The sequence below is a fragment of the Crotalus tigris genome, unplaced genomic scaffold (assembly GCF_016545835.1).
Source record: "Crotalus tigris isolate CLP2741 ecotype Arizona unplaced genomic scaffold, ASM1654583v1 scf7180000017536.10889498, whole genome shotgun sequence".
Lineage (NCBI taxonomy): Eukaryota > Metazoa > Chordata > Lepidosauria > Squamata > Viperidae > Crotalus > Crotalus tigris.
Window position 1 is genome coordinate 4177796 of NW_024096460.1, and position 13790 is coordinate 4191585.

General features: G+C 36.1%; 1 protein-coding gene across 5 annotated transcripts in view; it reads left to right on the forward strand.

Moving 5' to 3' along the window:
• The window catches only part of PLEKHA1 (pleckstrin homology domain containing A1), a 47328-nt gene extending 33888 nt beyond the window's left edge, over positions 1-13440 (forward strand). For 3 of the 5 annotated variants that reach the window (XM_039337423.1, XM_039337510.1, XM_039337787.1), the window contains 4 exons: positions 2160-2224; positions 4155-4218; positions 6821-6910; positions 9253-13440. In XM_039337423.1, the coding sequence (XP_039193357.1) occupies positions 2160-2224; positions 4155-4218; positions 6821-6910; positions 9253-9570 (537 nt within the window). In that variant the 3' untranslated portion in view covers positions 9571-13440. Of the gene's footprint in view, positions 1-2159; positions 2225-4154; positions 4219-6820; positions 6911-7858; positions 7930-9252 lie in introns of all 5 variants that reach the window. The other 2 variants (XM_039337599.1, XM_039337689.1) reach the window with 2 other exon arrangements.
• Positions 13441-13790: the final 350 nt, after the last annotated feature.

A 13790-nucleotide genomic window follows, 5' to 3' on the forward strand; every position in this document is an offset into this window, starting at 1 on the left:
TTATGCAATTGTATTTTGTCTGTTCTGTATAAAAAAGGTTTATGATCCTAGTTTCTTTCTCTACAGTGAAAGTGGGAAGTTACTGATCCTGCAGATGTATCTGAAATGATATTTGTAGTGTTCCTCATTGCTGGCTCTGACTGGTTAAAGCTACAGGTCAGCAGCAGCTTTCCTACTCCTGCTTTGAACCTTAGTTCTGCTTAGTTACAATTCAGTTTGGTACATAATAAATAAAAGATTCTTGAAGTGAAAGGGGACATGCAGGTATTCAAGCAAAAATTAATCAACTTAGTTCATTTTGTAGCTGAATTAGGTTACTGTATTTAACAATAAGCACCTCGGGATATTATTGTAATATATTTGAGTGCTACAATATGTTTTTAACATGTATACTATAACTGGATCATTTTAAAAGTATGAATGTAAGCAAAATTTTGCAATAGTGGGCATCTAATTTTGGTGAATGTAAGTAATTCCCAATAAAACATTACTATACTTTCTATAAACTAATAAGGAAAGGAGAAAGAAGACTATAGCTAATAACACTTTGTAACCATGATGTATTGTTTAGTGACTGCCCTAGACAGCATCCATTTGCAGCATCTGCTTGCAGTTATGAAAGTAATGAAAAAAAATAATTTTTGTCTGCATGTATGACTTTCTTGGTTCCCCCCCCCCCACTTCTCCTGTCAGAGCGGAGAGCTTGCCTAAACAAGCAACCTTTTCCTGAGCTGCTTTTTCCAGAGTGCAGTATGTCCCTAAAAATTGCAAGCCATAAGTTCTGCTGTTTGTGACCTTAATTAATTGGTTATAACAACCCCTTCTATTCAGCTATTGCCTGAAACTGATGACACCCCAATCAGTTTTATACTATAGGTTATACTAAACCACCCATTGTTTAACAATGGTTTGAAGTTAAAGTGGCCTTGATAAAGGTGCTTTACAGCTTGTAAATCACTTCTGTCTGTCATAACATGTAACTCCATGCCCCTCCCCTATAGTCATGTTCATATTTACAATAGGTTGCAAAGCACCCTATGATCACGATTGCTATTTGTAATCTTTGCTACCTTCCCAGAAGGTCAGTGGGGGAACTGGAAAGAAGATTGTAAGTTGCTGCCTCCATCTGCCAAGAGGACTCCCTCTTGTTTCTGGGAGCTGGCTGAAAGAGCTGTCTGCTGAGGCGAGCTGATCTCTTCTAGTGGGAGGAAGATTAGAGCTCGGTTCTTGCACTCCACCAAAGGTGTTCCTTCTGCACGTGTAGGCAAGCTGAATTTCAGGGTAGAGAGTGCATGAAAGAGGGTTGATATCCTTTGGCAGGCAGCTCTTTCAACCAGAGATGTGAAGGAACCAAAATCCAAGCAAGAGTTTCAGCTTCCGAGCAGGAAGGCAGCATAGGTAAGAAGGAGCATAGGCTGCCTCAGGTGGGTAGGGAAGGTCTTGGGAGACCTGCTACAGGTCATGCACCAGTGTCTCATCACTGAAAATGCTGCTTGGGATTTCAGTAGGGAGGATTTTCAGCTCCTGAGGAAAGGCAGCGTGATAAAGAAAAGAATGCTGGGTGCCTTTGAGGTGGGAAAAAACATTAAGAAACACTGTCTTCTTGCTAATTATCCCAGCACCATGGTGAGCATTCACAAGGCCAGAGTAGTGGAGAAAAAGGACTATAAGAGTTGCTCTTTCACAGTTTTTTATGAATTGAGTTCCAGAAACCTTTCTTGCCAGATGGGCTTACTTATCTGTTTGGAATCAAGCTGAAGTAAAATCATAAGCACAATTGCTGTCCCTTTTTTTTTTTTAACTTAGCAAGTGCTTTGTTTAAAACTAAGTTGCTAATTCCAATTGTAGTGAGAATGACCTGCATTATTTTTACAGACTGTTAATCATGGAATACTGAAATGAACTGTTCAGTCACCTTTTGTTAAGACATTAACTAGCTAATGGAATTCTTTCTGGGCTCCTCTTTTTTCTAGGGAATCAACATGAAATGGAAGAATCTGAGTTATGTAGAAATGTGTATGGTTTTACACCTTTGGTCCCTTTTATTTTGTGAATAAATTTTCCATTTGGATCTTTTCCTTCAACAGAGGTTTGCGCAACACATATTTTTGGTATTTATTTGCTAAAATATTAACGTTTTATTGATTCTAATTTTTCAGGATAAGGAACCTCTTCGGATTATACCACTGAAAGAAGTTCATAAAGTCCAAGAATGTAAACAAAGGTGAGAATTGTAAAGGTATCAAACCCTATGTAATTGGAGTAAGAAACCCTGATCATGCTATTTCTCATCACAATTTAATACATTTCATTTGCTATATGATTAAATTATAAAGTCAAATTATTTGAAACGTGGGATATTTTAACAGGACAAATGTAGTCATTTGTATATAATAATGAAAGTTCAGGAAGATGGAGATTGTGATTGAAAACTAAGCAAGATTAACCCTAATTAGTGCTTGGATGGAGGCAATGCAGGAATTTCAGGGCTTTTGATTAGATTGGCCAGTTTAAAAAAAAAAGACAAAAGCAAACCATTTCCAAGGAGTGCTTCCAAAAAACCTGCAGCAAAATAGTCACTTTGAACTTGAAAGCATTCTTGCTTTTTAACACATTTAAAATGGTCTGGTTCATTAAGTTACCAGGTGATTCTGTTATGGCATTATAAAATTTCTTAGGACATTTCATAATTTTTATCCCATGCTTGTCTTGTTTAACTTGAGGAATAAGCTTAGGTACGATTCTGCAGTGGGCATATTTGCCTGGAGTTTATGAATGAAGGAGACAGTAGGTAAATCTGGAAGCACTGGAGTATGTTTTTGCTTTGTCTTTGATTATCATCCTAATGGAGGTTGTGCCAAAAGGTGATAATAATCTTCATATAGTCTAAACACTAGCCAGTCTGAGCATAACTTCAAATGCACTGGCTATAATTTGCTTATCTAGAGTCATAATAATGTACCTGTTTTGAGCTGGTAGAAGAAGAAGAAGGGAGGTAGAGTACATTACATGCTATAGCAGTGATGGCAAACCTTTTAGAGACCAAGTGCCCAAAAACTGGCCCCACCCCACTCCACCCCCCGCTCTGCCCCCATCCTGCCTGCCTGCAGGGCCACTCACCACCTGCAGGGCCCGCCACAGATCGCCCAGAAGTGCCATGGCAGCCACGCCCTCTGCCCACGCCCCGCAGCATCAACTATGCATGATGGGGCATGAGGGCAGAGTCTTGTCTACGTTGTCTGGCTGGCATGTCCTTGGCTGCACTGCTTCACAGGGGCCACGCTCAGGGGCGACTCTCCTCCGGGGGCTGCTGATAAGGGGGGGTCACGGGGGAGGCAAGGCTGGGGCAACGGCACGTGTGCCCACAGAGAGGGCTCCGAGTGCCGCCTCTGGCACTCGTGCCATTGGTTCGCCCCCACTGTGCTATAGTGTACAATACATGTAGTTCTCAAATTACAACCATTTGTAGTGACTGTTCAAAATTACAATGGCACTGAAAAAGGTGACTTATGACTGGTCCTCCCATTTAGCACTGTCATAGTATCCCCACAGTCGTGTGATCAAAATTTGGGATCTTGGCAACCAGGATGTATTTATGATGATTGCAGTGTCCTGGGGCCACAAGATCATCATTTGTGACCTTTCCAGCCAGTTTTGACAAGCAAAGTCAGTGGGGCAAACTGGATTTACTTAACAACTAAAGTAATTTGTTTAACAATTAGCAAAAAAAAAAGTCCACTAATCAGGCATGATTCACTTAACAACTGCCTTAACAACAAAAATTCTGGTCCCAATTGTCATAAGTCAAGGATTATCTGTATAGTGTAGGTGGTCCTCATTTAACAGCTATTTACAGTTAGAATGCTGGTGAAAAAATAGTTTTGTGATCAGTCTTTGCATTTATGATCTTTGCAGGTCCTAAAGCAAAAGGAAACTGAAATAAGATAATAAGCACACTAGCAGTTATTGCTTTACTTAACAACCAAAGTTGCTGCTCTTAATAGTGATCATTAAATGAGGACTACCTGCATGTAATTTAATTATTTTCAAAGCAGATGATTTAAAATTGTATAGAATGCATTTTTCTATGTTAGAAACGTGAGCTAGAATTTGATTTTAACAATGCATACATTTACATTTTGTATGTTTTTCAGTGATATTATGATGAGAGACAATCTTTTTGAAATTGTAACAACTTCTCGAACATTTTATGTACAAGTAAGTCTTCTGTTTGTGCATTTTATGTAAGATAACAAACTTCATTTCCTTTCAAATATATAGCCATAGCTAATTTAATTTTACAAATAAAATGAGCATGAACTAAGGGTTCCCAGTTTGCAGAGAATTATGGGGAATATTTAAAGTTTGAGGGCATTTAGTAGGTGTTTTCACAATATGTCTACTGTGGGGAAACATATCTATTCACAAAATGGCTACTTTGGCGGCTGGCAATAAAATATCCATTTATCAGATGTTAAGCTGGGAAGATTGCTCCCTACCATAGCCATCCAACTTCAACACAAAGTTGCAAAGGAGTTGATTGCAAGAATCCATTACTTTTTAAAGAAAGGCTTAAGAAACCGAAGTAGGGCCCAGCCATTTTTACAAATAAGTCATATGTCCATTAAAAATATTGTTAGGTCAGGGCAGTGAGCTTCATAAATGTCAAGGATAGTGCTATGGAACTATGTTGTCCCCCGATTGGTAACAAATATCCTAGTAGTAGAACTGAAAGTGATTCTCATTCCCAGGTTAGATCTTCTGTATTTTAGAGTGACATAACTGGTCTAATGAAATGCTTTGATTAACATCTTAAAAAGCCTGCTACGAGGATTTTTCCAGTGTTGTGCTATGCTAATAGAAGAAAATATATGTAGCTCAGGTTGAACTATGAAGTCCTTGGTACTCTCTGAACATGGTTGTTTGCTTGCAGATATTTCATTACATAATTAGGTAATATCTTTAGTGTAAATAAAGTTTGGTCCCTGTTTATATAGAATAGCTTGTCCTGCCAGTGTTGGTTTATTTTCTCCTTGCTGTCGTTCCTTGCTTAGGGTATTATTTTTCCTTAATTGTTTATCTGGTATTAATCTGTGCTTATCTGGATGTTGGTTGCTGGAGAGGATGGGTTCTGGTCTTTTTGTTTCCTTCTTAGCTTTTTAATTGTCTTTTTTGGATGGTGTGAAAATGTGGTTTATCTCTATGTGTCTATTGATGGCTGATTTGTCTCAATGCCAAACAACCAAGAATTCCCCAGGATTTTTGGATTTAGCTTGATTTAGGATGTTCAGAGTTTCCCAGTTGAAACTATGGTTGAGTCTAACCCAGGGATGTCAAACTGCCGGCCCGCAGGCCGGACGCATCATCCGGAAGTTGCAATGGCAATGGCAAAATTCTCCTGATACGTCTCGCGATGTCACGTGACGTCGCAAATTTGACATGTCTGGTCTAACCCATGTATTGTAAGATATGAGTCTAACCCATATCTTCTGTTCTGTCCCAGCCTATGTGAGTCCTTGTTAAGCTGAAAAGGAGAAACCCCTCTTCCAACAAGCAGGCTGGAACCGTAGGAAAAAAACAATCCCCTTTTATTATTCACAGACCTGAGTCAATGTCCAAGGCAAACAAAACGCAGTTCACAGAAACTTGATCCTCAACATAAACGGTTGCCTTCAGCAATCAGCACCTCCCACACCTTCCCTTTTATTATGCAGCTAAGGCGTGGCTTCCTAATGCCTTCTCCTTTGCCTTTGGAGCCACCCCAGGCTCCTCATCAGACTGTAAGTCTTGGAGCTCCTCAGAGCCTTCCTCTGACTCTGATGTCACTCCAGGTCCCTTCTCCTCCTCTGATTACTCTGACTCAGCTGCCGGGTCCACTGGCTGGCGAGGAATCACAACATCTTCTGACTTGTAGTCGATGTTCATAGATGTACCTGTCTATCCTACATAGTGGCTATTACAGTCCTTACATTGTATGTTATAGATCACTGGTGTCAACACGTCACATCACGTGTTGCAACGTATCGTGACTCTTTTTGCATTGCTGCAATGGGGTGGGCGCAGCTTCAGTATGATGAAACCAGTCACTGGCCGGCAGTTTGAAACCCCTGTTATAAATGATTCCTGCTTTTTTTTTTTCTTTTTTCATTGGACTGCTTGGTTTACTTAAGATGTTTTGGAAGGTTTTAGTTGGTTTGTGTGCTATGGTGATGCCATGTCATTAACAATGGTCTGTTGGTCTGTTTATGAAAGGTTTTTTTTTTTAATGCCATAGCAGTATACTTCTTTTCATTATAATTACTTGGGTTTTCTCATAAACAACTTTCTTCTTTTTCCCAATGATGTTTGCAATATCCTGTTTTCATTCCTTGTTTAGAACATTATAAATTATTCATATAATTTCAGTTGATTGTGCTTTGAGTTTAAATTAAATAACATACTGATAAATCCTCTTCAGTAGTTAAATTGGCAACAAGGAAGCTGTAATAATTATTAATGGGCTTTTCATATTTCTATTCATTGAAAAATATTTGAAAATAGCTATGGTCACCTGCCAGGATTTTTCTTCACAGGATGTAGAAAATTGCTTTATATAACTATTTCTAAAATAGAGACAGTGATGTTATGAACTATGCTTTAAATACACTATTATAGTAAATCCTCATCTTTTTCATGAAAAGTCTATTTCTATCAGTCTAGATTAAATGTTTTAAATTCATTCATGAGGAAAATGTTTGATATATTCTTAGGTTGTATAGGTAAAATATGTTTAAATCTAAAACTGAAATTCTACAACAGTTTTATATTATTCTTATTTTAGGCCGATAGCCCAGAAGACATGCATAGTTGGATTAAAGCAATTTCTGGTGCAATAGTAGCCCAGCGAGGACCTGGAAGATCAGCAGCTTCCGTATGTTTTTAAACAACTTAAATTATGACACTTCACCAGTAATCAGTACTGCACTTATTTTTTAGTCAACCCTTTCCTAGATCTGGGGTAATACATTTGCATGAATTACAACTTGCATAGACTGTTACGTTTTTGATTCAATGCTAATCTTAAAAATACTCGTATTTCTATCTTTCTGTATTATCTTAATATTTATACGTTAAACTCTCCTCTCTTAATTTGACCACAAAGAAATTTGTGAATTTATATGATCATTTTCTGAATTTTGTGCTTGAGACGTCCCTAAACTGATTTAAAGCACCTTGGAATAGAATTCTTTGTAACTTTCAGTTTACAGGCCTCTAAGCACAGAACTAATTTGTGCTTTCAAAAGGATTCTAGATTTCCTTTTTGAACAACTGGACTTACAATGGCTAATATTGCCAAACTGTTGTAAGTGTCAGTAATTATGTAATTGTTCCATAGATGACATATTTTTTCAATAGAACACAGGTTTATTCTAATGAGTATCTAATTGCTATAATGTAGTACTCTGTTGATTCTTTTTTTAAACCATTCTTAGCCATTCATATATAGCAATATTGTTTTTTATTTCTGTCAATATACTAGATATTTATTCTAACTTGTATACAGCATAGAGATATTAAAACAATTGTGTTTCTTACTCCAATTTTCACCTTTTTTGCAAAAACTGATTAAAACAGCCTAATCAATTGCCACTATCCTTTAGAAACTCTCTCTCTGGGAATGAATGCATTTTGGTTAATGGAAAAGTTATTGGGAATGGGTATTCCTTTGTGTCTTTGGTGGTTTTTTTTTAATTTTTGTGGTGGAATAACTCTACTAGTGGCTGTCAGCAGTTCTTCCTTTCCCTGTCTTTTCCTCTCTTCCTCCCTTCTTCTTCTCAAGTTTAGGTTACTCTAATCTTAGCTTTGCACTGTGTTCCAGATGCGGCAGGCCAGAAGGCTGTCGAATCCTTGTATACAGAGGTATACATCAAGAATTGGTGAATGCAGCACGTATGTGGGCTCTCATGTAAACCTGCCATTTTAACAGAGGGCTGCAGTCCAGAACATTTATTAACACTACATAAAATGATGAATCTTGTGGTGTCTTCTGTTGATCATTATCACCATGAAATTACTAACTTCTGAAATATTTTCCATTGGCTATTAAATTTGATCTTTGTAAATAAAATCTATTTTTCAGAATGGCGAACATTCACTTGCTGCTGAAGTCTCTGTTCCTTTCATTGAGAAGAAAAGCTCTAGTAGCAAATACATGGAGAGAAAAGCTACATTTGGCCTAATTTGCATGAGAGTTCATATTTGAATTTAATCATTTTAAAACACAGCTAAGTAAAAGCCTCTCAGAGCCTAATAGTTAAATGTGTGCATATAAAGTGTGCACACTAAAAAAAAAGATAATTGACCAACCTGCATGGTTTTTACAATATATATGCATGGGATCATTAGTCAAGATGCAGAGATTGTTATAGCTTGCATTATTTTGATTAACTAACCTATGGTTAATCAAAACAATGAATATACGTTTTTTATATTCTAATCACAAAAGTTGTATCTTATCACAAAACTACCAATTGAAATATTTGAAATGCTGCTCCAGCACAAATCTTGCTTGAATTTAATTTAAAAATGTTATAGAAATGTTTATATAGTATTCACTTTAGAAAAGAAGTTCGTATTTGGAAATTATTTTACACAATCATTTTGTGTTAAACATATTTATTTCTGATAAATTTATTACTTTTGAAACAAAGTACCAAGTTTTTTCTTTATCTTCCTTTACTTAGATGATTCCTACAATATAAATTTTAAAATAGAATTTTAAGAATTTAATTATACTTCTTTTTTACAAGTGAATACACTTTGTATAAATTTATGGGATTAGTTTCTTGAAATTGTCTTAGCATTAGATTTCAAGAAGTATTTAATCCTATTTGCAAATTCTCAAAATCGACAGTTTCTTCAAAATGCTGCCAGTGGTATGCTCACAATGGGCATGGGGAAAGTAAGGCAGAAATCTGTTCTGCTGGGAGATTGATAGCATTGGGCATAATAACTCAGTCCAATTGCACTTTCAGAATTAAAAATAATATCACACTAGATTTAGGGATTTGTCTTGGCTGTTTCAGCTTGCTGTTACACAATGCTGTATGCTTACAATCTTAATATTGTGCTGCATCGGAGAAGCTTCTGCTTTGTGCTCTTATGCCTTGCTTCGTATTTCCCTTTTCATTATTTCAGTGACGTAGGTCTGAATTGAGTAATTAATATGGAGTAAATGACCAACTTAATCAGATAATTACTTCTCCTTTACAGGAGCATTCCAGCTGTTCAGAATCCAGCTGTCCTGCAAAAACAGCAGCAGCCACCTCACATTCCACAACCACTCACCGCCCCACTTTGGTCCAAACCTTTAACAGCAAACCCCTTGTCTTGGAGAAGCGAAGATTTCATGAATCTTTTACCACGTCCAAATCAGGGAGCTTCAAGATCCAGGCTGTCCCTTCAAGAAACTCAACTTCCAAAGTGACTTTACAGGCTCTATTGGAACCTCAAAATAAAAATGGCACTCAGGAACAGGATCCTGATCCAGTGGATCTGGATGATGCAAGCCTTCCAGTTAGTGATGTGTAATGATGGGGAAGAGTCTGGAAAATTAAGAATTGTTTTGGTCCTTGAATTTCCTTTCTCAGACTTTTAGCCAAAGATAGAAAGAACAAAACATAGAATGTTGCTTATGTTGACCTTTCTGTATGCATACATTCAAAATTTTGTATGTTTTAATAGTTATATGCTGCCTTGCACTGTGTATCGGAGCAGACTTTTTGCTTTTTCTGTACCCTGATGACAAATCATTTTGATAGAGAGGGGCCGAAATATGATACTTGATCTAAAAGTTATTTAAGCAAGGTACCAGCTGCTCTTCATCATCAGTTTGGCAAAACTGAAAAAAAAAAAACTCTTTAATGCTATTTTTCAAAGCCAATTTACAGCTTAATGATCTTGTAATTCAGGCTATTGTTAACCAAATCGGCTTATTTTCTAAAAATACTGGCACAGTTTTTTGGGGCATCTGGATCTATGTATACAGTATTCTTTGATTGTCAGGACTGCAGAGTGTAACAGTAGACGCAATGTAATGCACTTTTCCTATGCAAAGAGATTTTTCATGTTAAGTATATTTCATGTTAAGAATATTAAGAAAAACACCATGCTGCAGTATCTGAAATGAGGTATGTTTTCCTTACAGTGAATGCTTAGATTTGAGCAATCTATGTATTCAAGGCACAAAACCTGCTCATAACAAATATAATATTTGTTAAAGTACAATAAGTGAGAATCTCTATGAGAAAAGAAAGCTTATAAGAAAGGCCCACAGATTATTTACGGTAACCTAAATGTGCTGACTTAATTGGAGCTCCTGATAAATACTTTGTAAATCACTGCCCTTTCATAGAATCCAAATCCTTTAGAATTACAGAAAACTGGTGCTGTGAAATTTACATTACCATAATACAGCTATTTTGAATACTAAGCCTATTTTTGATGCACTCCTAAAGGTAAATTGTAACTTTTGCACATTTGGATATTGATGGACCACCAAAATAAAGGTATTATGTAGATTTTTAAAAAAATAGGGAACATAAACTATTAAATCTTTTAAAGGTTTAACTAAAATATTTTATAATGGGCTTTGCATTAATTATTTAAAACTATTGTTCAAAATTTTATTTTCTCTTGTGTGATCTCCACCCCCCCCCTCCCAATTCAGTGAGTTGTAACTGGTTCTCATTTTGTATTTTGGTCAGTAAAAGACTGAACAAACTCTGCTTCATGCTATTAATTGGTACTGAATTATTCCATCATGCAACTGTGGCCTGTAACTTCTGTGCACTGTATTTATTAAAAGTGCCTGTGGGTTCTTTCTTCATGATAAGTTAAAAGTTTGGGGGTTAGATAGATTTATTTTTTTGGTTTTGAGCCTTGTGTGATATGGTTCAGCCTGTGTATAAGGTGAAATGCTAGTACGGTTTCCAGCATACAGGTATCTAAGCTGTGCATAATGGTTTTCAGACTGGATATTTGTTCAGTTCCAATGACAAATAATAATAGGTTTAAGGTGATGTTGGATAATTGATCAAACAAAGAATGTACTATTTTATAGTTAGGTAGTGAAAAAATCTGTTTAATCAACAAAATGCCCAAAGGTTCACATGCTGCTTCTTTATGCAATTCATATTTTTGTGTAAGTTATGTTTGAAAAATCATAAAGAATGAATGGAAATATTTAAACAAAAAAAAATCCTCCACTATTCTAATGAAGTAGGCGTTCTTTTGACTTATGTCTTAGTGAAGCAAAAGCCAAAATTTTCAAATTAGTTGAAAGGGATGTTCCCTTAAGTCAGTGGTTCTCAACCTGTGGGTCGGGACCCCATTTGGGGTCGAACGACCATTTCACGGGGTCGCCAAGCAAGGCTGTCTGCCATTTTTCCCCCCTTTTCTTTGGCCACGCCCCTGGCACCCTGTGATGTATAAGTGGTTGGGGGTCACCACAACATGTGGAACTGTATTATGGGGTCGTGGCATTAGAAAGGTTGAGAACCACTGCCTTAAGTTAATCCCTTCAGATTCTCATTACTATCTACTAAAATGGTAGAAAGGGGATGATTCCACAACCCTCTCCATTTCAGGAAGAAATATAGATTTTTACTCAGCTGACTAGACTGTACATATTGTCACAGCTTTTAAAAGATATTCAAATTTTAAAAATACTTGTTACTTGCTTGCTTAAATTATAGTAGCAACGGGAGCTAAAAACCTTTTATCTTGTTAGAGAACTTCAATTAGACCAGTGGTTCGTAAGTGGGTGGGGGAGGGTACTTTTCCCCAATGGAGTAATTGAGGGTAATGGAACAATTTGTAATTGAGTGTTTGTGAATCAAGGATCCAGTTTGGAACTGATGCTGCCAAGATGCCTGTATAAAAAACAGAGTCTGGATTTTTTTTTTTTTGTGGGGATAGTGATATTATTTGGAACAGGTAAGAGAAGTAATTGAATCAGTTTAAGAACCATTGAGTTAAGCAGTGACCAGCACATTCCTGCTTTTATTAGATTTTTATCCTGCTTTTATTACTTTTATAAGTAACTCAAGGTGGTGAACATACCTAATACTCCTGTCTCTTCCTCTTTTCCTCAACAATAAAAATTCTGCTAAGTAGGTTGGGCTGAGAGAGAGACTGGCCCATATCTGCTTTCTGTGTGCCATAGGTATAAGAGGCTGTATAGAGTAATATTAGAAGTCCAATTATGTGTTTATTTTGTACACCCAACTCTTCTACTGTCATGAGTTGGGTTGACCTGCTTGAAACATGACATTTTCATTTGCAGTTCATTTGTCTGTGCTAATATTATATGTTTGATTTATGTTCGTTTTAACTGCCTTTAACTAAATGGTCTTTAGCTTCCAGATTCATTTCCCCAATAACGTCCCCACAAAATCTTGATCTCAGGCTTTATCTATGAAGCTTTTATATTTGCAAGAAGAGTCGTTTGGCCCTTGGACAAGAGAACATTTTGCCACCCTAGTTTGTTTTTTCACATAAACTCAAAAGGTATAGGTATTTTATATAAACGATACAAACTGACTCAATCACTTTCCAGGTTTTTCATTAAGTTTGTCTCGTTGGGAATTTTCACTGTTGTTCCAACTTAACTATAATTCTGTTTGTCATCAAATAAACAGTTTGGATCACTTGAGTCCAGCAATTGTGATTGTGGAAATTTGCTACAGAGTTTGCCTTTCAAGAATACATTATTCCATTGTTAAATATACTAACTACATTTATAGAAAGTTATATGGATCAAATCTGTATATATTAAAAATTGAAATAAAAATGGACAAGGCCTAAAAAGGTAGAATGCCAAATTTCTGTGATGTTATTTCAGATTGCTCCAATATAGCAGTCCTTTATATTTCTCAATTATAAGCTAAATATTTACAAGCAGTGTTTGTAAATGACATTTTATTTGCCTTCTCAGTTATATGTGAATTAAGGTAAATGTTCCGTTCAGTCTAATTCAGGAGAATAACATTTTAACTTGTAACAGATTTAGCAAATGTGTGAAAGACCTTATTTTTCACAATACATATTTTGTGGAAGAAACTGAGTTGGATTGTTTGTTGCGTTGCCACACCTTGATGTTGTGCTAGGTTTACTGGTTCTGGTACAATTTTCACATTGCATGTTCATTTTATTCTTTGAATATTACCAGTTTTCAATAGTGAATTGTAATCACAGCAGCAATCTTATGGATTCCTTTAAAATCAAACTGCTTAGGTAATTCAGTAATGTGGGAAATGCTTGTGGTTGGCAAATTGTCAGGACTTTTAATTTATCAGTACTTTTTTATATAAAATTGAAGAAAATTGTTAACTTATTTGAAACCTGTGGTGTTTTCTGTGTCACACTTGTTAATAAATTGAGATAAATAATGAATTATAATAATCTTATCAGACTACTACATTTACATCTAAACACAAATTGTTCAATGAATGAAACAATTTTTGCAAACTATTTTAGTTCTTCCCTTCAGATTCACCAGAAATCTTAAAATTGATATTTTTAATCAATCAAAAAGCAAACATTAAAAAACTTTGCATCATTACTACAACTAGTCTTATTACCAGCGACATTTTAAAGAGATAATATTCCTCAGTGGTTAAAACTAGGTTATTAAAAAACTATTGCTGAAACATCTTGGTATGATCTGCTGTCAGACCATGTTATTAAATTTGCCAATTTGTACACATGTGTTGTCATATGTGCAGTCCTCATACGAGACAAGTTAACCT